The sequence below is a fragment of the Canis lupus genome, chromosome 28 (assembly GCF_048164855.1).
Source record: "Canis lupus baileyi chromosome 28, mCanLup2.hap1, whole genome shotgun sequence".
Lineage (NCBI taxonomy): Eukaryota > Metazoa > Chordata > Mammalia > Carnivora > Canidae > Canis > Canis lupus.
Genome location: NC_132865.1, coordinates 9,969,771 through 9,994,067, shown reverse-complemented (window position 1 = coordinate 9,994,067; position 24,297 = coordinate 9,969,771). Strand labels below are relative to the sequence as shown.

Here is a 24,297-nt window from a genome sequence, read left to right as displayed (position 1 = left end):
TGGACTCCGCACGCGATTCTTTGATATTGGGTGCCATAGAATACTCTTTTAAATCATTATTGGTTCAGAAAAGTCTTAAAAAAATAATCACCAATTTGCACATAAGAAAAAGGTCCACAGGGCTGCTTTAATTTTTCAGCCAGCTGGTTTTTCCTCCTCCCGCCTTGTCTAACTACCATCCATCCTTTTCATGCTGGTCATGTTACTTCAATGGACTTGTTCCATACATAAAGTTTGGGAATTTGAAAAATTTGGAAATTAATAAAGAAAAGCAGTGTAGAGGGAGTCTATGTAAGCCTTGCTACTGCAGTACTACAATTCTTGTAGACATCTTCTGTATGTTTCTATAAATCTGCTGTTCTGTATGTTTCCATAAATCTTTTGTTCTTCCCTCAAGAACAACAAAATTTCACTCAGAATAGAAACAAAACACACTTGCCCTATTGACAAATGAATTGTTATCAATAAACAAATATTCATCAAGTACCTGCTACATGTCAAGCAGTGGGAATACGGCAGTGAAACGATGAAGCCTCTGACCTCATGGGAGTCTCAGACATTCATCAGTAATTATAAATGTGATGTGCACTAGGAATCAGGGCAATATGGGAAATCTGTTGCGTTCTTTCTGTTCCTTTAATGACTTCCCTTAAAAATTAATGTCACTAGTGCCTCTGTGATCTAGGACCTACACTGAATATATGCAGCAAGTGAATTCTTAAAGAGCAGAAGGATGAATATATAAACAGTGTAAAGTGTGCTCAGAGAATACAAAAGCAATGGCCTGAGGCAGAGAGAATACATTCCATTTCAGGAACTGTGATCTCAGGGGCCCCTCTGACCCTGTCTTCTACCCTCTTCACCATTCTAGAATACCTCCTCAACTGTTCTGTTGGTAAGTCATCAATCTATTTTAGTACAAGTCAATGGCAGTTCCAGTATGACATCACCATCTTGACCAAATCTACTTCTGTGTACTGTGTTCTTGCTTCCAGAGGGCAAGTGGCTTATCATCTTCCTTTATGTATGATTTTTCCCCTGTCATTTGCTGTATTTCTTAGTATATTTTTCTGACTCTACTGTCTAGTTCAACCTGGGAGGGCAAAAACAGCATTGTGCAAAATCCCTAGGTAAATAATCTTAAATCCCTCCTCTTTTGGGCCATGTTAGCAGGTACATTTTATAAAAACCTATGTCTATTTTTTCCTATGAAATTATATGTATAAATACACACAGATATATATATACTCACATATGTATAATATATATAATATATGTATATTAATATATATGCAATATACATATATTTAATTTTTTAAAAATTTATTTATGATAGTCACACAGAGAGAGAGAGGCAGAGACACAGGCAGAGGGAGAAGCAGGCTCCATGCACCGGGAGCCTGACGTGGGATTTGATCCCAGGTCTCTAGGATCATGCCCTGGGCCAAAGGCAGGCACTAAACCGCTGTGCCACCCAGGAATCCCTATATGCAATATATATTGAGCAGGTATAGATTTAGACACTTGGGTTACTATTATTACTAGTATACAAGTTACATGAAAATTATATATATTATATATATATTATATATATATATTATATGTATACATATATATGATTACATATATATAATCCTTGAGGGGGAGAGAATGTCTCACGAAAAGCTTATAAACTCAATGGTATAACACAGTGGTAACCCCCTCAAATCCTATGAAGTCACTTAGCAATACATGTCTGTGGTGCTAGGATAATTCTAATTTTGTTCTTGGAAGGAGCATTAAAGCCATTGTGTTAGCTCCAAAAACAACCTGACAGAAATAATTTTATTTCTTTTTTCACCAGGAAAAATTCTCATGTACTTCCTGTACCATAGAATAAATATCATGGTGCTTGTAAAATATTTCAGTATCTGAGGTCATTGAGGGACATGTTGCATTTTTAAGGGCTAGTGACTTATATCCGAGCTCACTGCTTTTATTCGTATTTAGCAATAAAATATTTTACCTTCTTTGACTTATTGCCTGCCAAACATCAACTGTTTTTTTTGTTTAGATTCATAATATTTTTTCCCTTGAAATCTTTTTAGAGCCTTATGCACTTTATGAAAAAGTAAATAAAATTTAGCATTAAGAAAGAGTACCCTATTTATACACATGCACTTTTTCCCTCACACACATATTTTAATAAAGCGATGGTATCTGGAAAGAAAGTGCATTTGGTAGATAAGGGTTTAGGTTCTGCCTCCACAAAAATTAGAATTCCAATCCTGACTTTGCTCTTCTCCAACTATGTAGTTTTGGACAAGTTTCTACAGTCCTTGAAGCCTCAACATTCTCATATGTTAAGTGAGGAAAATAACTGTATGGAATTCATAGGGCTGTTGTGATGACTGAGATGCTGTCTACTGAAGCCTAAAGAAGTGTCTGTAATTTCATTTAGGGATTTATTTAGTAAATACTACTTAATGTGCAACCACAGTTCTAGGTCTTTGCAAATATGACTCATTTATTATTTCATTTAATACTTCAATCCTAATAACAACTGTATGAGGTGGGCACTCTTATTATTTCTATTTAATAGATGAGGAAACCAAGGGCTGAGAGGTTAAGGTAACTATCCCAGGTTAAAAGACAATATCAGAACCAGGATTGCCCATGTGGGCAATCAGGCTAAAAAAATCCATGCTCTGAAACAGTGTTGCCCTATTTTATTTATGTATTAATTCATCCAACTTACTTAAATCCTACTATGTGTCAGGAATTGTCCTAGGCATATGGTTACAAAGATGAAAAAGTCTCTGCCTTTGTGAAGATCATCATTTAGGGGTTAAAAAAAAGGAAATTGTGAACAAATAATTACAGTCCAATGACGTACCTCCATAGAAGACATGAGTTCAGTGGCTGTGGGAGCCGCTGGCCCATTATTAACACTTGAAGGACTTAGGAAGAGGTACAAATGAAGACCTATATTCCACATGTTCAAATATTTAAACATTATAAATCAAGTTTCACAAAGCTGTTTTTATAATGACAAACTTGAAAGTATGTGAATTTTGTATTGCTAAAAGTTGACATGTATCAAAGACAACTGAATTTAAGTATTTTTTTTTTTTATTTTTTTTTATTTTTTTTTTTCTGAATTTAAGTATTAGTGGGCATGTCTGTGTATTCTGTTGAAGGGCTAGCAACATTTGGATCAAGTAATAAAATAACAATGGGCATAATTCATTTTTTAAAAAAGATTTTATGTATTTATTCATGAGAGACACAGAGAGAGAGAGGGAGAGACACAGGCAGAAGGAGAAGCAGGCTCCACGCAGGGAGCCGGATGTGGGACTCGATCCCAGGACTCCAGGGTCACGACCTGAGCCAAAGGCAGACGCTCAACCACTGAGCCACCCAGCCGTCCCAATAATGGGCATAATTCATAAATAAAATGCATTTACCCACAGATATATTTTTCTGACCTCAGTTTTATCAAAGTAGCTATCATTTTATAATCAAGATTTTCATATAACTTGTATACTATTAATAATAGTAACCTAAGTGGCTAACTCTATACCTGCTAACTGTATACCTGCATACAATTTGGACATATTTTCATCAAATTGTAAATTAAAACAAAGGTACCAAAGTTAAATTATTTTTATATTTTTCTAAATTTCTCTTTATATGGAATATTCAGTTATTTATTAAAATAAAATACAAAACAAAAAAATTAAAAAATTAACCGAAGCTGAAATTCATAATTTGATTTTTTGAAAATGTAATTAAACTGTATTAAATACGTATTTTTTATTTGGGTATACTTGACACACAATGTTACATTAGTTTTGGGTATACAGCATAGTGATTCAACAACTTTAAATGTTACGCTATGTTCACCAGAAGTGTAGCTACCATCTGTCACCGTGCAGCACTATTATGATGCCATTAACTATATTCCCTGCACTGGACTTTTTACTTCCATGACTGACTCATTCCAGAGCTGGAAGCTTGCATTTCCTACTCCCTCTCACCCATTTTGCCATCCCCCCATCTCCCTCCCTTGTAGACACCATCAGTTTGTTCTCTGTATTTTTAGGTCTGATTCTGCTTTTTGTTTGCTTATTCATTTGTTTTGTTTTTTAGATTCCACTTAAAGTGAAATCCTATGGTATTTGTCTTTCTCTGTCTCACTTATTTTGCTTAGCATAATACCCTTTAGGTCTACCCTAAAGTGTGTCACATGTTTTTATTTTTATTTTTTAAAAGATTTTATTTATTCACTTGAGAGAGAATGAGAGAGAGCACAAGGTTGGGGGAGGTAGGCAGAGGCAGTGGGAGAAGCAGGCTCCCCACTGGTCAAGGGGTCCCCCAGGACCCTGAGGCCATGACCTGAGCTGAAGGCAGACACCCAACTGACTGAGCCACCCAGGAGACCCTTGTTAAATGTTTTTTATACAAATAAAATGATTCAATATAAAATCATTTTATACAAATAAAATGATTCCCAATGCTAGTGACCAATGTCCATGTAGTTGCTTACTGGATTGATGAGTCACACATGTTACATCTATTTATATAAAATTTAAGAGTAATGTGAATTGTTAACGGTTGCAGAATGTTCCTCTGCGACCATGTGTGACTGTTGTGAATTCTCACTAATTTGCAAGTACCTCTGGAACCATAAATTTGAGCACATAGACAAACAAGAAAATGGGTATTTGGTTCCACTAGGAATAGCAGTTTGTTTTGCAGGAATCTACTGCACATATGCTATTTGAAAAGCATGATTATCGTGTCCATTCTTTGCCTAAACATTACCACGGCTCAAATTCTCCACACACTCTCAGCAGCGTCGGTCTCCAGCGTCGGCATGACCCACAAACCTTTATGTTGTCCAGCTGCAGTTGCCTTTTTTTTTTTTAAGGACATATGGCTAGAGATAAGGAGATGTGTTTCTTTGGAGCCAGAATCATGTTAGTCATGGAAGAGACATTTAGGGTTATGAGTCTTGCTCTGTCAGTGCTGACCACCAGATCCTAAGAGAAAGGGGTGTCCATATATTCTTTCATAAATTAATTTTTGTGTTTATGACATACGAGACCCTCCAAAGTGCATGATCCTTCTAGTTTTGGTCTTAGGGAGATATTGTATCACTACTAGCTGCAGGGCCAAGGGATTTTTTTTTTTTTTTTAATTTTATGAGGCAGGTATTTGGTTGAGTCTTGGAAGGAGACAGAGGACTGTGGGGCACGGTGCTGAGAGCATATGCAAAGGCACTGAGGCACTTAGGAGTGTAGCCCACTCGGTGAACTGCAGACATGTCTGCATGGCTAGAGCACAAGAGGCTTGAGGGAAGAGATGGATGGTAACGCAGGAGAGGTAAGTGGGGACACATCATGCAGCTCTTAAGAGCCAGTTGGTGTTTATCCTGAAACAAGGAGGAACATTAAACGTTTTTTTTTTTTTTTTTTTTTTACAGGGGAGGAATTTGTTTAGATTGAGCCCTGATGTGGAACCTTGGAGAAGGGCAAGAACTCAGCAATTCGGGTAGCAATTATCCCAGGGAGAAACGACACTGACCTTAACAAAGTTGGGGTGGGGGGGGTGGAAATTGGAAATGCTGGGAGAGGCTGGGAGAGATTGGGAATGTGGTGAGGAGCTGGATGTTCGTTACAGGAAGGCCTAGAACACTGTGGTTGTTTAATAAATGTTTGCAGAGATGAACTGTCCTCCAGCTCCCAGGGCCTCCAGCATTTTATCTGCACTATCACATGCCTTGGTTTAACTGTGAATTAATTTGCATACATTGTTTTAATACTTTGAATTGCAAAGTGGGTACATTCTTAACCAAAGGAAGATTGATACCAAAGACAAACACACCAAGAGATTCTCAGTGAACCTGGGCTGATACTATTACACAACTGTGTTCATTTCCAGTAGGACCAGGTTCTTGGCTCCCATCTCCTTGAGTCAAAGACGTTCGTCTCACGGGTCCATGAAGTCACAGATGGTTGGGTTATAATGTATATCACTCATTAACAAGTCTTCTGTACCCCCCCCCCCGCCCCGTCGGTTACCCTTGGTAACATCCTGTCTACTGTGTCCCGTGGGAAACATTGAGAATCCTTGAGTTATCGGAATAGATTGTAACTTCACAAAATGTTGCCTTTGTTCTTCCAAGTGCTGACTCCTCTATTGCTGAATCAAATTTAACCTAAAATGACTTTGTTGTTGTTTTGTTGTGCTTCAGTTGGCCTTGTGCTGTAACCTTTCAAAACTGATGGGGGGACAGATGGATAACAAATGTAGCTTGAAAATTTGGAAATTTGATAGTCGCAGACAATGGGGATCGTGCTGTTTTTATGTATCTCTTTAAAGGTCCCTTTTTAGGGGCACCTGGGTGGCTCAGTTGGTTAAGTAAGTGTCTGCCTTTGGCTCACATCATGATCCCAGGGTCTTGGGATCGAGCCCCCCATCGAGCTCTACTGGGTGGGAGCGGGGGAGCCTACTTCTCCCTCTCCCTCTGCCTGCAAATCCCCTTGCTTGTGCTCTCTCTCTCAATCTGTCAAATTAATAAATAAAATCTTAAAAAAAAAGTCCCTTTTTATTCATGCTTGTTATATATGGCTTTTAATTATAGCTGGGTCGACTGGCCCACCTGATGCAAATTCAATCCTAAATTGTCTCTAAAACTTATCCTGACTTTAATATTTATTTTTTAAGATTTTATTTATTTATTTATTCATGGGAGACAGAGAGAGAGAGAGAAAGGCAGAGACACAGGCAAAGGGAGAAGCACACTCCATGCAGGGAGCCTGACGTGGGACTTGATCCTGGGTCTCCAGGATCACACCCCAGGGCTGAAGGTGGCGCTAAACCACTGAGCCACCAGGGCTGCCCTTATCCTGACTTTAAACACTGGGAGAGGTCCAGCCTTAACCTGGGACTGCACACTTAGCCAGAGCTGCTGCTGCTACTATGTGCCTCAGTTCTACTAACTGCTGCCTCTGCCTAGACTCTGTGCCCAAGTCTAGGTGTCCACAGCCCGATTTTCCTAAGATACGGACAGCAAGTTGCACTTAGCCATTTTTTTGTTTTACCCAGGAATTGAAGTCTAACTCCCCAACCTCAAGCTTCGATTTGTGACCACATTCCGGATTTTCCAACTGGTCCCGGATTTCTTTAGGATCTTGCATCTGGTTGCTGGTATAGCTCTACTACTTTTTTTCTGCGGCTTTACCTCTTACATATTTGACTTAGTAGGCCAAGATGGACTTTCACTGAGTTAGACCTATTCTCCTAGCCTATTCTTCATATCAGGAGACAAGGCTGACAATAGATTTCAAATCCTTCCATTGTGTTCCAACTTGTTGATGTAGGTTGGTTGTGTGCCTAGGTAGATGGGCAAATTTGTAGCCCATATAGAGGTAGAAAAACTTGGCTGGATAGACAGCAAGAGGAAGTTAAGATTCAATCATTCTTCCTCTGCCTTCTTAAGGCATTTGATCGCATGTATATCAGTATATGTTTCATTCTATTTTGGTTTGTAGTTCTTAACGTGGACGTCTCCACCAATAGATTATAAGCTCCTCTGTGATTGGATCTATTTTAATCTATTTTAATCTGTTTCTCTATTCACAACAGCACTAGGATAGTGCTCTCCAAGTGGTGAACACTAGTAAATGGTTGAAGAAATAAAGAAATATAAAACCAGGGTTCATTAGATGCTTATTAATAAATAGGATCCAGTGTCTTATTGTCTTTATCTTTATTATACCATTAGTGTAATGCTATCCAAATGTAAAATACAGTATACATTTGAAATAATAAATAACAATAGAATTACAGTATCATTTTTCACCTGAGTCAATAGTTTATCCTTTGTGATTTTTCTTCTGCCTAGAAATCAGAAACTGCTGTTAGACTGATAGTGTTTAATTTTCAGAGACAATGTATTATTCCTTTTTATAGCCAGAATAACTCATCTGTGTTCAAGTTGAATACGTTAAGCATTCATTCTACGGTCTAACTTTTTGAGTTCTTCCAAGAGATAAAAAGATAAGTAATAAGATGAATCACTGCCTTCCTGCTTTTTTCCCTCTCACTCATTCTTTTGGCAATCTTTATAGTGTTTATAGTCTAAAGGAAGAGATCAATGAGGCATTCAAGGATTATGAAACGAGACAGAAAAGGAGAGGGTGGAGAGATGCTCTCACAGTGTTCTGTGGGGAACTCTATGCTAGGGAAGGCTTGACACCAGCTGTGGGAATACTACCCCTTAACTCTCCCTCTTTATATTGAATCTAGGGTTTTATTATATGATTTTATTTTTTTAAGTGGGCTCCACAGCTAGTGTGGGGCTTGAACTCACAACTCTTAGATCAAGACCTGAGCTGAGATCAAGAGTCAAAAGCTTAACCAACTGAGCCACCTCGGTGCCCCTAATTTTACCTTTTTCTACTGTCAAGGAAATACATGGGAAGGTGAGCAAATTATAGTTTTACAGGGCTTTCCTTGAATCTGCCTTAATTTGCAAGTTCATTCATTCTTTCAACAAAAACTATATGCAGTAAGTATTAAGATCTTTAGTAATTTATTTTGAGTAACAAATTACACATCACATACTTTGTAACTAGTCAAGACACCTTTGTTGAGAATGCTTGTTCAAGGACCAAGGGAAAGTGCTAGTGGGGCAATGGGGTCACTTTAAATATTTATTGATTATATATGTAAAGAATCAGAGAGTATTGTCTTGCTGTACTTCTTCGATTATTAAGATTGAGCAGTTTCCATATATTTATTGATCATTTGTTTGTCTTCTTTACTGATTGCTTATTCATATCTTCATACTATTTTCTTTTGGGAATCAATTTTTATGCTCATAACTTGTGAAAGGTTTTTCTACAGCAACGCCATTGTTCCTGTGGATGTCATTTACATTGAAAAAATTTCCCCCAAAAATTAAAAAAAAAAAAGGGGATCCCTGGGTGGCTCAGCGGTTTGGCGCCTGCCTTTGGCACAGGGCGCGATCCTGGAGACCCGGGATCGAATCCCATGTCAGGCTCCCAGTGCATGGAGCCTGCTTCTCCCTCTGCCTGTGTCTCTGCCTCTCTCTCTCTCTCTCTGTGACTATCATAAATAAATAAATAATTTAAAAAAAAAGAAAAAATTTCCCCAGTTGTCATTTTAATTTTCATTAATTTTTGTTTTTACTATTCTTGGTTGACCTAGGTATTTAAGTTTTTCATAGTTCAATAAATTATTCTGTTATTTCTTGGTTTGTACCTTTGGTGTTTTGAAGGCTCTTCAATCATATATTTAAATATTTACCTATTTTTCTAGTATATTGATTTCATTGAAAAATGTAACTACTTTGCATTTATTCTGGTGTGTGGATAAGATAAGGGTCTTTTTTTCTCAGTAGCTAAACATTATCTCTGCATGGTGTGATTCTGTTATGCATGTTTGGTTTCTCTGGCAATTTAGGTCATCTACTAACATGATGGAAAATGACACAGCCAAACAGCTTAACATGTATCTGCCTCTGAAGCGTATTAAAATACTTATCGATGATTTGAGGTAAGTATATTCTCTAGTCTTTGGGGGGGGGGGAAATAAAGCCTCTTAAACATTATTCCTCTCTGACATAATTGCTATTTCTACATTCTCATAGCAAAGGGATTAGCATCCCAGATGCCATTGTGAGGAACCTCTAGCAAGTGCATTTGTGCTCTGAGCATTCTAACACCTTCAAACATGACCTCTTTGTCCATCAGTTCACTTTTAGTATAAAGATAGTAAAGATACTCTTAAAGTACAAGATAAGAGTATGCGCATATCTTTCCCCCCTATTTTAGGGGTTTATTCTTTTTTTGTACTTTATTTTTAAATTGAATTATAATTGATATGCAATGTTATATTTCAGGTGTAAAACATAGTGATCTGATATTTTTGTACAATACAAAATGATCACCTTGATAGGTCTAGTTACCATCTATCATAGACAAAGCTATTACAATATTATTGACTATGGTCTCTATGCTGTCTATTACATCCTCATGACTTATTTATTTATTTATTTCTTAAAAATTTTTTTTAAAATATTTTATTTATTTATTCATGAGAGACAGAAAGAGAGAGAGAGAGAGAGAGAGAGAGAGAGGCAGAGACATAGGCAGAGGGAGAAGCAGGCTCCATGCAGGGAGCCGGACATAGGACTCGATCCTGGGTCTCCAGGATCAGGCCCTGGGCCGAAGGTGGCGCTAAACAGCTGAGCCACCTGGGCTGCCCATGAGTTATTTATTTTATAACTGGAAGTTTTTATCTCTTAATCCCTCTCACCTATTTTCCCATCCCCTTACCTCTCCCTCAGCTGGCAACCACCAGTTTGATCTGTGTGAGAGTTATATACATATCTTTAAGACTCTAAGTTACTCCCATGAATACCTTCTCTATTGAAATCAAGATTTGTAAGCAAGAATTCTTAAGGCTATTTCTCCTAACTTATTTAAGCATGGTATATTTCATCAAAATCTTTTTTTTATTTTATGCATTTTCTTCTCAGCTTTGTAAATGTGTCTGTATAATTCTAAGAACACATAATGAACTGTATTCTTGTAATAGGTTAAATATCCGTACCTGCATTTCTATTTTGTCAAAGTAGACCAGTCCTACAATCAATGCATTTATCCATTTATATCTATGTGTGTCTGTCTCTGTCTACCTAGTGAGATTGAAAATAGCTAAATCTAGTAAGAGTAATAAGGAAATCCTACTAGAGTGCTTCACAGGGAATAGTGTGTAATTAAGCATTTACTATTTATGGATAACCATCAAGATTATGCTCATAAAATAAGTATTTCCATATGCATTCGTGGTCTTAGATACAAAGAATGTTGATGACTTTCAGAGTGATTTGAAGTCATTATTAATCTGATGAGATCTCTGACTGAATTTTTTTTCTATGCCTTTTTTACTCTCATTTGTAAATTTTTGCTAGTGTATCCACTAATAAATGAAACAATTCACCAAAGAAAGAATTCTCTTTTTTTTTTATCCATTTTATATCTCTTCTGCAATGGGACCCTATACCAATTCAAAATAATATTTGTAAAAGAGAAAAAGATAATTCATGAACTAAGCTAGAATATATACATCATCCCATCTAGAAACCTGTTGTAAAGAATGACTTGGAAAAGCACAAATAATTGTTAAATTAGGAAGCAAGATAGACCTGGAGTCCCACTGTAGTTCAACTTCTTTTTGTAGTTTAGAGCCAGAATCCTATCTGTGGTCTAGGATTGACTTTGTGATGGGGAAGGGAGAAAAGTGTTAAGTTTCTAAGTACTCTAAAGCTCCATACTAAATTTTGATTGTATCTAATTCTTTTCATTTTCAGGGAGGTAGAGAGAAGTTTCATTGCTCTACTTACATATTTATAGGAATCTGTGACCCCAAAATGATGAAGAACTACTGATAAGAGAGTAACCAGTTATAAGAAATAGAAATTTCCTCTTTTGAGTCATGTAAAAAATTAAATTTAAAGATGTTTATTTCCTTTCCTTTCATTTTTCCCTAATTCTCTTTGATGAATTTAATGGTCTTAGAGTTATTTTCTGAAATGTGCAGAAATGAACAATTTAGAAACTATCTTGGACTCACAAATCAGCAAAAGGATGCCATAAATGTTCAGCATGCTATTTCTGAAAGCAAGAGTAGGAGTGGTGGAGCTGTAGAAGACAGAAAGTGGTAGAGAGTAGAAGCACCTTCTACCCTTGAGCCTGTCTGTGCTGGGCCTTTCAGCTGCCATTGTCATTCTCGATGATTGGAAGAAGGTCAGCTGCCCAACATCATGGAAAAATCAGAAAATCATTGCAATCCTTGCAAGATGTTCAAATTATTTACCAAAGTTGGCAAGGGAAGAGGGCACACAGCAGGAGGGTGGGTCAAAGAAATATATGAGTTGCTTTCTCAGATGATCCAATGCCTTGTCCACATATCTTCTCTCAACAGCTGCTTTTATCGGCTACTTCAGAGAAATGTGGAAAGCCCCCATAATGCACCTTGTGAGTTCTGCCAAATAAGTGAAATTCTGGCAGAAGCAATAGGGGGAAACATGCTCCCCAGTTGGCAGTCAGCTTAGGGATAAAGTTTGATGGCCATCATATATCTTCTGTCAATTCTTTGCCCGCTCCATAGCACGACTTGGAGATTTATATTTAAATTCAAGAATCAGTTTTAATGTTCTTAAAAAATATATGGCCATTAAGTATTTTTCAGGTCCTTGTTGTGAAATTTGTTTTTTTAATTGCTCAATTTCTTTCCAGAAAATATTTTCAAACATTGTGGGTTCCTAGGAGATATTCTTTGCAGATATCTTTCTGCAAAAAAGTATTTTATACCTTTTATACCTTATGCAGATGTATTTTTCAAATTAAACTCATACCCCTCTGTCTTTGGTTCTCATGATGACCTTTGATAACTGTAGAATTAAAATCTTATTAATGTGACTCATGATATTAGGAGATCGCAGGACAGACTTTCTCAATATTTGGCAAATATATAGTAAAATACACAGATTACTTTTGCAAAGAAAGTATTTTCTATTATGCAATGCTTATGGGTGCAGAGCTAAAGTATTATTTGGCTCTATTACATCTTAATAAATAGGATTCTTTAAATTCTAGGCTCCAGAACAAAAATTCAAAAGAAGTCTCTTAGTACAGCTTTAACACAATCTTTATACAAAGACTCCTTCAGACCAATGAAAAATCTACTTGATCCGTCTTTTTAAACTGTGTTTATATTTATTTAGAAGTTTTGACTGATTCTGTAACAGACAACACTAAGACATTGGAATGGATATAGGCTTTGGTCTCTAATATGATTTTTAAAAAATACATTTTATTTTATTTATTTGAGAGAGAGAGAGAGAGAGAACATGAGTGGTGGGAGAAGCAGAGGGAGAGGGAGAAGCAGGCTCACCACTGAGCAGGGAGTCCAAGGCGGGGGTCAATCCCAGGACCCTAAGATCATGACCTGAGCTGAAGGCAGTGACTTAACCAACTGAGCCACCCAAGTGCTCTCTAATATGATTTTTTATATTTAGTCACCAATAAGGAAACTGAAATAAATCACAAGACTATACACTAGGTAAAAGATTTAAATTCTGGATGTAGATAGGGCTTCAGAAAGAACTGGCTTCAGGTTAAGGGATGGTCTGACTTAAAGACCATTGTTTTTATATGATTATATAATATGATATTATATGATAAATCCAAATGACTCATCATTTTTATAAATGATTCACTGGTGAATTTTCTTCAAATTTTGAATTACAGATTCTCTATTCAAGCTAACTAGTTATGATAATGGGGGCAAGGAGGGCCATTGGCTTTGCTAATGGGAGGAAGAAAAGTGGAAGCAATAACCAGAGGCAACATCTTCCCATCTAAAAGATACCATTTTTATCACAGAAAACATAAATTATAGCAATACTGGGCCAGTATAATAATATTATATATAGTTGTCATCTTAGCTGTATATTTGCCTTCAAGAGTAAGAAGATGAATTTCTCAATATTTCATCTCAAGCTACTCTCAGGTTATTACATTTGAGGCAAAATAATATTGCAAATAGGGCACTTAAGATTTTTGAATGTAAATGGGACAGAAATTTAATATAAAAAAATAGGGTACATAATAGACAAGAAAGGGATAAAGTTATTTTACTAGTTCAGCTAAACTGAATAAAATGGAAACAGATACAAATCACTAAGAAATTGTTAGGTATACTTTAATTGCAATCATAGAGAATTCCACAAAATAAACTTGAATTCAGTCACAAGTTTCACAAGCTTATAGATTATTATTTGAGTTAAGCATTAAGAATAAAAATTAAAACTTAACTTTACAGATTAAATTTGCAGCTATGCTGCCTTGCTAGTATTGAAATAAGTGTGTTTCTTAAAAATTGTTTTACTGGATTATGTCAGAAGCAGGGCAGTGTTCCTTGAGGAAGCAGAAGTTCCCTCCTGGTCCCATCAGAATGAAGCTTTCACTATTCTGCCCTTAAGAGGCTGGGGTGGTCGGTTGTTGTGCTGAATAGGGACAGCTTGGTCGCCTTCAACATTCGACAAAAGACTTCGGAACTGAGCCAGCTGGGAAGAGGGATAAAATATTTAAAGAATCAAAGGCTATTAAAGTTATACAAAGGACTTTATTTCCAGTATTAGTAATGCACTGATATTTAGAAAACTAAGTTGCTGATTGCAATGGTCTCATCAATGGGAAGGGAGGAAGTCAAAAATTCCTACATATTTATTTGAACTAGGTATTTGGTTTAAATTGTTAATGATTGACTGGATTCGAATGCCAACTTTCTCAGAATGTCAACCTGGCTACCTTGGCTGAGTTTCCATATAGTAAAATTACAATAACATTGACTATATTCACTGTGCTATACCTTTCTACCCCTGTGACTTATTCATTCCATAACTGCCTCCCACTCCCCTTCATCTATTATATTATATCCATCCCCCAACCTCTTCCCATCTGCAACCATCAATTTGTTCTATTTATGTCCTATTCTGCTAGAAATCTAACCTCTTTAGAGTGACTGAAGCTATGGCTGAAGGCTTGTTTTTTAAGCCACAATGTATGATAATTTATGAGCTCTCAGAATAATCACTTTCCCATCCCAAAATATATTCCTACCTTCTACTTAAGACATCACCTTACAAAGGTACCCAAAAACTCCTGTCATTGAATGTAGACAAACTTTCTAAGAGTTCCACAAAACATCAACTGGCCTATAAAACCACGGAGATGTGAAAAAAAAAAAATCGCTGACTCCACCAAAAGTGAAAATAATGACTACACCTAAAAAAAAAAAAAAATGGTGTGCCCTCAACGTTTCAATCCTAAGTATAGAGTTAATATAGGTGAAATTATACATGCATAATGTAGTATGGAACAGGCCCATTAAATAGCTGATAGGAAAAATATGAAACACCATCAGCCACTTACACTGGGTTGTTGTGAAGATTAAATAGGTTAATAGATACAAAGTTCTTAGAATAGTGCTTGGCATGTAGCATAAGCTCAAAAGTAAGTGTCCATTACCAGTAGGCTACAGATATCACCTGTCCTATAGGTCTGTTATAAGAATTGGCTGGCAAAACATGTTTGTAAGGCACCTAGTAAAAGAGGTCGCTCAATCAAAGGCAGTTATTATTATCATAATTATAAACAATAATTAAGGACATATTTTGCTGGATAGTTAATAACAGAAGTTTCAAAGAAGAACAAAAACCCTTTGTCAACTCTCAGGGTATGTCAGTTGCGAACCATACTTCCCCCAAATTTTAGTAGAACTTCCAGGGACAATCTTTTCTTTGCTTATGAGACTTCTAGGTAGACACTTAACAAGGCTGGATTTTCCCTTATTACATTGGAAAAGACAGCAGGAGTTCAGAATCTCCCATTTTTTTTTTCTACATAAAGTATAAAACAGCATTATAATACACATTTCTTTTTGATTGTTCAACAGAGCCATGTCAGAAATGAATCTTTTCCACTAGGAATAGACAACAAACTTCTCAAAAATCTATTTGACGTCATAATGTTCCCCGTTAGTGCTCTGAATTGAAGTGATACTCGTGCTTTGCACTACCAGTTTCCCCTCTTTCACCTTTGATACGCTACCTGTTCTGGGCTGATACCGATGCTGTCCTTACAAATGATCCAGCTTACACTCTCATAAAGGGGAGGATGAGTCAGAGAGCCATTGTAGGTCCAGTAATCCAGGGATGAAGGAAGGAGAATAGAAGGGTCAAAATTTGTGAATGGGGCTCGTTTGTTCTGGAAGAAAAAAGAAAAGTAATATATTATTATATCGTGATTTAAAATACTTATATCATATACATATATGATATCTATGTTATATTATTTTGGTATATATGTTGTTTTGATATTTTAGCTGAGAATTTACATTTTCTACTACACAATATACACTGGTGTGTTTGTAGATATAAGCAGTAAAAGTAATAGAAGACTGAAAATTTGCTACACTGACATTTTGGCCAACCAATCTTCTTCCTTCCTCATTTGGTTGAACATAAAGTTTAAAATGCTTTAAAATAATCTACACTCTCTAAAAGATATTTCACTTCCAGGATAAGACATTTATTATTTCTTTAGGAATGATGCCAGCTACTGTTCCCGTGGCAAAACTATTAGCATGCACATTGGTTATGTTTTAGCCTTATTCCATTTATTCCTATTTTCTGTTTTGATTGTTTGTCAGTGGCATATTAATGGTATCTCAAAAGGATACTCTTAACTCCTGCATTTTTGTACCACTGAAGAGACAGACAATTTTCTTCATGAAATGGGGAAAAAAATCACTTTTTAGTTGGATATAGTTTTTAAAGAAAATGTAAATGGCTGTGGAACCTGTTCTTCTATAGACTTCATCCTGCTAAAATAGATAGATAAAAGAAAATAACTGGGGAAGAGAAAAAAAATCAAAACAAATCAAATGCCTTAGTCAGAGACTTTCCCAGAAGCAAACAATATCTAAGTAGTACCTTGATTTTCAAATTGGTAGCTTCTGCTCTAGGTTTCCTACTCTCCACTTCAAATATGTGACTAAACGATTTCAGTAGTTCTGTGGATTCTTATCCTCTGATTTAAACTAACATATTTAGTCTACTGACCTTGGTTTTAACTGCGTTTAGGGCATCCAGCACTTTCTGCAGTTTTGGATTGGCTTGATCAATCTGGAGATAAAAAAAAAAAATGTGAGTTAGAAATTGTAATAAAGTCAAACTGTGTTTAGCTAATTTTTTTTTTCCGATTAAAAACAGTAACTGAAGGAAGGGAAGACACTTTCTTTCTGCTTTCAGAGAGGGAATTTTGCTTGGCGTAGGTCCTTGCTGGCCCTTGTGCTCTCTAAATGAATTGTTCATGATGTGTAACTGCTGTCAACCAAAAAACAAGAAACTGGCTCAAGGGGCAACGCGTTTATTGGAGATCAAAGAATCGCAATTCGGGGCACACAGATTGGGGTAGAAACCCAAATAGCATTCCAATTTCAGGACAGAGACTCGGGGTATTTGTGGAAGAAAAGGAAGATCACGTAAGTAGTTTTTGAGAAGGGTTCATGTGTGCTGACCAGCAAGGTGGGATTCGCACTTCACTGATTGGGCAGGTGAAGTGGTCACTATGCAAAAGTTCACTTTTATCAGTTCTGTCGATAGGCTGTTCTCCTTCTTGCTGACTTCTTGGGATGTTGGTGGTTTGGCCCCAGCACAAGGAAAGTGGCAAACAAAAAGCTCGATTTTAATTTAATATGGTCAAGATGTTCAAGGACACACAAATCAAAATCCCGGAACTTAGCAAAATCCAGGAACTGTGACACCAAACACAACCTCTTACTTTGGGCCTGTTTCATTAGTTATAATCGGTACAGTGTTTGGTGCGTTGTAAGTGATCAATAAAGGTTAACTAGAATCACTATAATTCCAAAAGTTAGCCACCTAAGTGCGATATTTATAATAAGAAACCTGTTTATGACACAGTGCTCCTAGACCCCTTGGAATTTCCTAAGTGATAGTGATAAAGGTATCTTCTGTTATGTTGACTGGGGGGACTTTTGAACTGAATCTAAGGATGAGGGCTGGATGCCAGGAGAACCAACTATGCGATTAGAGGGTTGGAACTTTCAGCTCTACCCTCAGACCTCTGGGGACGGGAGAGGGGACAGAGACTAGAGCTTGAATCAGTTGCCAAAGGCCAATGATTTAATCAGTCGTGGGTAAATAACGAAGTCTCCATAAAAACCCAAAAGGACTGGGTAGAGAGAGTTTCCAGATGGGTGAATTTGGAGAGATACAGGGGAGACAGTGGGCCTGGATAGGGCGAGGATGCTCTTTGCCTCTGCCCATACCTTCCTCTGTGCATCTTTTCCATCTGAGTTATATCCTTGTGTAATTACCAGTAATCTAGTAAGTAAAATGTTTCTCTGAGTTCTGCGAGCTGTGCTAGCAAATTAATTAACCTCTTCCAAGCCAAGGAAGAGGTCATGGGAAACTCTGATTTATAGTCAGTCAAGTCGGAAGCCCCACTAACAATGTGGGCTGCAGACTGACACCGGAGGTGCGCGGGGGAACTTGCAATCTTGTAAGTCTGAACCCTCAACCTGTGGAACCTGAGGCTATCTCTGCATGGACACTGTCAAAATTGAGCTGAATGTCTGGATGCCTGCTGGTGTCCAAGAATTGCTTGCTAGAGGTGTGGGGGATATCTGCACATTGGAATTTGGGGAGCAGAACCCAAAAGACCCAAGTATACCCAATTCAATAATAACTTCCCTATAGAACTTTTCAGGGACTCTCCTAGAGAGGATTTAAGCAACACCAGCCATTTTAAACCTTAACTGAACTTTCTTTATGGGACAATAATCCTCTTAATATTTTTTCCCTAATGATGCATTAAATTGGTAAATTCCTGAGCCTGTGAAATAGGAAGTTTAGAGGAAAAGGAATTTGGAAAATTTGGAGTATAGAAGTTCCCTCTCCCTCCAACACCTTCCCATTCTATCCCTACCTGAAACTTAATTCTCTTAAGAAGGTAGAAGCCAAGAGAAATCAAAGCAGCAAAGTACTAGGGAGCTGTTTGCTCACCTGTAGCCATGAGTAGAATGGAAACATTTTCAAAAAAGAAAGACTCAAATATCTTTTTGCCTTATTTTATACTATTTTGGTGTCTGATTGGTAAGAAATAGTGTTAGCCGATCTCTGTAACTCTCTGTAACTCACCTTCATCAAAACAGCAATAATTGCCAAACCATCAGCCTGTGAGACAGCTTCAGCAAAGCTGGAGTACTTTGAAGAATTCCAGTGAACTATGTGAAGCTAAAAATAATAATGTGGTCAGTTAGTTATTTATACCATTGTGAAGAGAGAACGTTGTAAATTAACTTGTTAATAGATGAAGATGTGTTTGGCTTAGATAACGTTTATGTGAACCTGGGTCCAGCAGATAGGAAGGGTTATGTTCTCACTCTTAAGAAGGGTTATGTACATTGAGTAGAGCAGGCAATTTGCAATTTCTATGGAACCAGTGAATAAAATTTATTTTCCCGTAATATCACAACTATTCAGTATTACTTCTTTTTAAAAATTGTTTTGGTATGAAAAGATCAGGAATTCCAACTAACTAGTTTTCAACAGAACTGAAATAACACCTGTCAGGTGAGGTATTTTTTAGTAACTTTATGAGAAGGGGTTCCTGGACAATCTGAGGGTCTTGGCCCAAAACACATTCTCTTAAGCACATCTAGGCACCTCTCGAATCATCATCTCTAGCCTAACCTCTCTATGGAACTCTAGATCTGAATATCCAGTATGTCATCTCGGTATCTTCTTGATATCCCCGCATGGATGTCTAATAGGTATCTCAAACTGAACATGGCCAAAGTACAACTCTTGACTTTTTCCTTGCCAAAACTCTTTAATTTTCCCATTTTTGGAAAAGGGACCACCATCTACCTAATTGCTCAATCAAAAAGTACAACAGCTATCATTGATTTCTTACTTTCCCCACTTATCAACAGCCATCTCTCAGCACATCTCATAGATTATACTTCTTCATTCAATTTATAACTTCAAGTTTTTTTGCATTAGTTGCTGATTTTTTTCTGGAATGTCCTCTGTAATCTGTCAATGGCAGCCTTTTGTCTTGAATTAGGGCTGAACACAAATGCTATTACTGAAAGAATCCTTCTTTGATCTCCTAATGTAAAGAGATCACTTGGTCAATCATATTACTTTACATTAGTTAATTCTCCCCATACCACTTACCTAATTTCTCTTGCTTGCTCTCTTTCTCTCACATTCTTTCTCTCTCTCTTTTCCTTCTCTCTCCTTTTCCTCTCTTTGCCCCAACTCCTGCTCTCCCTCTCATTTTCCCTCCTGGCCTCAGTCACATGTTGAATTTTGTGGCTAAGCACCTCTCATCTCTAGCTTGGATTATTTTAATTTTTCTTAAAGTAGATGAGAAGATCATTGACTTAGATTTCTTAGAAATCGGTGTGTCCAAACTTGAACATTTGAGTAGGAAGCAAATGGTATGGTCAGCTCAGAGTCAGAGCTTTAAAGGAAAGCATTAGCCTCCTCTTGAGCCTAGCCTGATGTGGAGGTAACAGTTTTTTGAGGCATCCTGAAGAGAGTGATGGTTCTTGGGCTCAGGAGCTCAACTCCAAGTTGCCTTTTTCACATAAAAAAATTTCCTTCTGTTACCAAACTTAGTATGTGTGTGTTTGATTTTAATAGGGCCTGGGAGTTCCTTCTAGGGATGAGAAGGCTCATTCCTTTGGGGCCCTTATAATGGTGACTTATGCAACCAAGCAGCTGCTTCTGAAAGCAATTCTCAGTGTAATTATCTCTCACTTACTAAGTGACATTACCTCTCCAGAATATTTGACTCCATCCACTGTGTGTTCAGAACCATAGTCATTGGTGCTCCCCCAATGAAAATGGAACTGAGAGAGCCTATAGCTTGCAGAAAGAGGACCACCTTTCAGCACTAGAAGAAGAAAGGAATTACCGTTAGTTTTATGATCACAAGCTCCTGCTTATCTTTGCATTGAATATAAACCAACACTAAATTGGATTAGCTAGAACTGAGAACAAACACTAATGCCAAAGTTTTTTTCTTGTGGGATTTTCTCCCTTATATCCACGATGATGGCATTTATATATATGATGTGTCCCTGACCATTGCATTGGGTTATTATATACAGTTCTCAGCACATGAGCTGTAATTTTTATCTTTTTCTTTTTTTCCTCTTCTTTTTATTTTTTAAAAAAATTTTTTTCCCTCTTCTTTTTAAATGTAGACTTCACACAGTGTGGAGCCCAACATGGGGCTTGAACTCACAATCCTTACAACAAGACCCGAGCTGAGATCAAGAGTTGAATGCTTAACCAACTGAGCCACATTGGTGCCCCTAATTTTACCTTTTTCTGCTGCCAAGGAAGTATATGGGAAGGTGAGCGAATTATAGTTTTACAGGGCTTTCCCTGAATTTTTCCTGAAAAGAGATTTTCCTGAATCTGCTTTAACTTTGCAAGTTCATTCATTCATTCTTTCAACAAAGACTATGTAGGTAGTATTAAGATCTTTAGTAATTTATTTTGAGTAACAAATTACACATCACATACTTTGCAACTAGTCAAGACATAACGTGTATGTTGACAACTTTGTTGAGAATGCCTGTCCAGGGACTAAGAGAAAGTGCCAGTGGGGCAATGAGGTCACTTTAAAAATTTTGATATTGAATGACTGTCATTTTCAAGAGTCTATGTAATCATATGATTAATTAAACACACATAATACCAGATCTAATTTAATATTAACAATGGACTTAGCTCCAAGTTTCGCCTTTTGTCAGTAGAGCTGTCTTATGAAATTATCATTTAATAAACTTTTTTTAAAAAGATTTATTTATTTATTTATTCATAGAGACACACACAGAGAGAGAGAGGCAGAGACACAGGCAGAGGGAGAAGCAAGCACCATGCAGAGAGCCCGACGTGGGACTCGATCCAGGGTCTCCAGGATCACACCCTAGGCTTCGGGTGGCGCTAAACCGCTAAGCCACCTGGGCTGCCCATTTAATAAACTATTTAAGAAACATTTATGAAAATCTTACCGTGTAGCAGAAAATGTGCTAAGTTCTGAGGTATGAAGAATTCAGTCACTACAGTCTTGTAGGGGAGAGGGAGATAGAAGAGTATACTTATGAACAGAATAAATCTTGCAAGGTTTACGTATGACTCATTTTCTTACTGGTACCCAAGCACTTTATAATGATAGAGTCATTTTTCTGGCTGCAAGAAGTAAATCTGTTCTTCACTCCATTTCTCTTTCCTATTGTGCTCCTCCATCCTCATTCCAATTAGAAAATATTTGCCTTTTCAGTTTCTGTATTCACCGTGATGGCTTATTAGAACTTCTTGGAAAAAACTCAGTTTATTCAGAGAATGTGAAATGAATGCAAAGTTACTAGAGACCAGAAGAGATGGAATGGTGCTATGGAAGAGAAGAGCTAAAAAAGACAGAGCTGTGGGGTTCCAAAAATCATCTTTACCACTTGGGGGTTTTGCAAAAGTCCAGGATGCTTCACCAGAGTGCACAAATTTACACATATGCACTACACATGTGCACAAAAAGACTGAAGATGGCGTTTGTGTTTTTTAAAGTCCTATTGTTTAAATTTTCCTAGTAGAGTCAAAGACAATATAATCAGAAAGGTCTTTTGGCTCACCTGATCGGTCATCATGGTCCTCATAGTTTACGTGGAAAGAATGTCCCACGTTGATTATTTCTTTGGCTGTGGCTGGATTGTAGGAGACACTGATAGGCTTAAGAGAGGTGTCATGTTTGGTTTCACTGGTTTTAATGTCAATGGGAGATTGGTTATTTCCATTTGCAATGGGGTACAGCTTGCCCCATTGTTCAGGACCTATCAAGGCAAACACGTGCATACAATCAAAAACTTGTTAAGTGTTTGACTCCAAGTTTTAGGAGTATAAGTAGCTCTTTGCTTATTAGACTACAATTTATTCAGGCATCTTAAATAGTATTCTGTTTAGCTTAACGAAAATTCAACATTTGAGAATGCACTTTTCTATACTATCCTATAAAATAGTGTATTTGTCAACACAACTATAAATATTTTACTATCAGTAATAGACTTCTAATAGACACACACACACATATATGGAGAGAGGGATTGAGAGAGAGGAAGAGATGGAGAACACATTTTGTAAACAACCGTATTTCAAAGGACAAGTGCTAAGAGTATATGCAAAGTTATTTTAGTCATTCAAGTCAGGCAGTTCAAACCTTTAGCCTATGACTAAAGTTATTTTATTTTACTTATATAATTTATTTTTTAAAATGCTCAATACCTCTTTTTTTTTAAAGACCCTATTTATGTATTCACAAGAGACACAGAGAGAGGCAGAAACACAGGCAGAGGGAGAAGCAGGCTCCCTATGGGGAGCCCGATGTAGGACTTGATCCCAGGACCCCGGGATCATGACCTGAGCCAAAGGCAGGTGCTCAACCACTGAGCCACCCAGGTGCCCGCTCAATACCTCTTTTATTGGAAAAGGCAAAGAGCTATTACTTTGATCTACAGGAGCAGAAGAACTCTTACCGTTTTTGTCATCATATCCCCAGTTGGAGCTCGACATGATCTTCTACTTAGTTTTCTTTGCTGCAAACAAAGATAATACCTGGAATAACTGACTGAGAGTCAGCATGCGGTAAACAACTGAAACTACCACTTGTGGGTTTTTATAGAAACTTCTCTGCCTTTAATAAGCCACTATATCATCATCTCTGCCTATCAGGAAGTGTAGATAAGTTAAGAAAAAAAAAGCTGCTCGTAAAAAAAAGCCCACAAAGGTCAGAGCAGTTCCAATTGTTTCATTTTCTTATATTGTAAGAAAGAAATATCAAAATCATAGGTTTTATAAAACCAAGCTCTGTTTCTTTCATGTGAGTAGATGATATAGCTGAATAATATCCCCTATGAGTCTTTGGATTTCCAAAAGTAAAATTGGATTTGTGCACTTGATATTTCCAATGTCACACTGGCTGGATACTTCAGCAATAATACCAACACTATTTTAGTAAGGAGAATAATGGGTACGTTTACAGGATGATTGCAACTAGTAATTGCAAATTAGAATTAGTGATTGGAAAATTAATTCTTTGTAATATATACTATCCATAAAGTACATTTCATAGACACACAGGATGAGAATAAAGTCCTTCATTTTAGAGCAATATTGGAATTCGTAACTGGAGACGGTATTATTATTATTTTTAAAGATTTCATTTATTTATTCATGAGAGACACACAGAGAGAGAGGCAGAGACACAGGCAGAGGGAGAAGCAGGCTCCATGCAGGGAGCCTGATGCAGGACTCGATCCCGGGTCTCCAGAATCATGTCCCGGGCTGAAGGCTGCGCTAAACCGCTGAGCCACCTGGGCTGCCCATGGAGATAGTATTATTAATATTGAAATTGAAGATAGCCCAATATTTATTTTACACATCAAATTCAGCTCTACTGGAATAGAAATCGTTCTTTTGATTTTTTTAAAAAAATATTTTATTTATTTGACAGAGAGAACGAGAGAGCACAAGCAGGCAGAGAGAGAGGGAGAGGCAAGCTCCCCACTAAGCAGGGACCCAGATGTGGGGCTCCCTCCTAAGACCTCGGGATTATG

The 24,297-nt window shown here is 37.2% G+C and overlaps 1 protein-coding gene and 1 long non-coding RNA gene across 3 annotated transcripts; one reads left to right on the top strand and one right to left on the bottom strand.

The window, feature by feature from the left end:
- The first annotated feature begins 908 nt into the window (after positions 1 to 908).
- LOC140620176 (uncharacterized) lies at positions 909 to 11,548 on the top strand. 2 transcript variants are annotated; one of them, XR_012019929.1, is made up of 4 exons: positions 923 to 1,024; positions 5,468 to 5,535; positions 9,475 to 9,567; positions 11,387 to 11,548. It is a non-coding gene; the product is annotated as an uncharacterized lncRNA (long non-coding RNA). The 2 variants fall into 2 exon arrangements; XR_012019928.1 differs by lacking the exon at positions 5,468 to 5,535 and having other exon boundaries at positions 909 to 1,024; positions 11,387 to 11,545.
- A 2,213-nt stretch (positions 11,549 to 13,761) lies between these two features.
- On the bottom strand, positions 13,762 to 23,373 carry CA1 (carbonic anhydrase 1). Its single transcript, XM_072804046.1, has 7 exons — positions 23,218 to 23,373; positions 22,321 to 22,518; positions 20,458 to 20,576; positions 18,809 to 18,904; positions 16,706 to 16,768; positions 15,693 to 15,848; positions 13,762 to 14,146 (listed from the first exon to the last, which is right to left on the bottom strand). Exons 1-7 carry the CDS (start codon positions 23,252 to 23,254, stop codon positions 14,030 to 14,032), a joined length of 786 nt encoding a protein of 261 aa, XP_072660147.1. The 5' UTR covers positions 23,255 to 23,373; the 3' UTR covers positions 13,762 to 14,029.
- Positions 23,374 to 24,297: the final 924 nt, after the last annotated feature.

Excerpts from the sequence above, each read along its gene's own strand:
- CA1 (XM_072804046.1), bottom strand. The coding sequence starts at position 23,254 with ATGTCGAGCTCCAACTGGGGATATGATGACAAAAACG. Across the intron at positions 22,519-23,217 it reads GGGATATGATGACAAAAACG|GTCCTGAACAATGGGGCAAG; the intron begins GTAAGAGTTCTT and ends TTGCCTTGATAG. Across the intron at positions 16,769-18,808 it reads TTATTGCTGTTTTGATGAAG|ATTGATCAAGCCAATCCAAA; the intron begins GTGAGTTACAGA and ends TTTTATCTCCAG.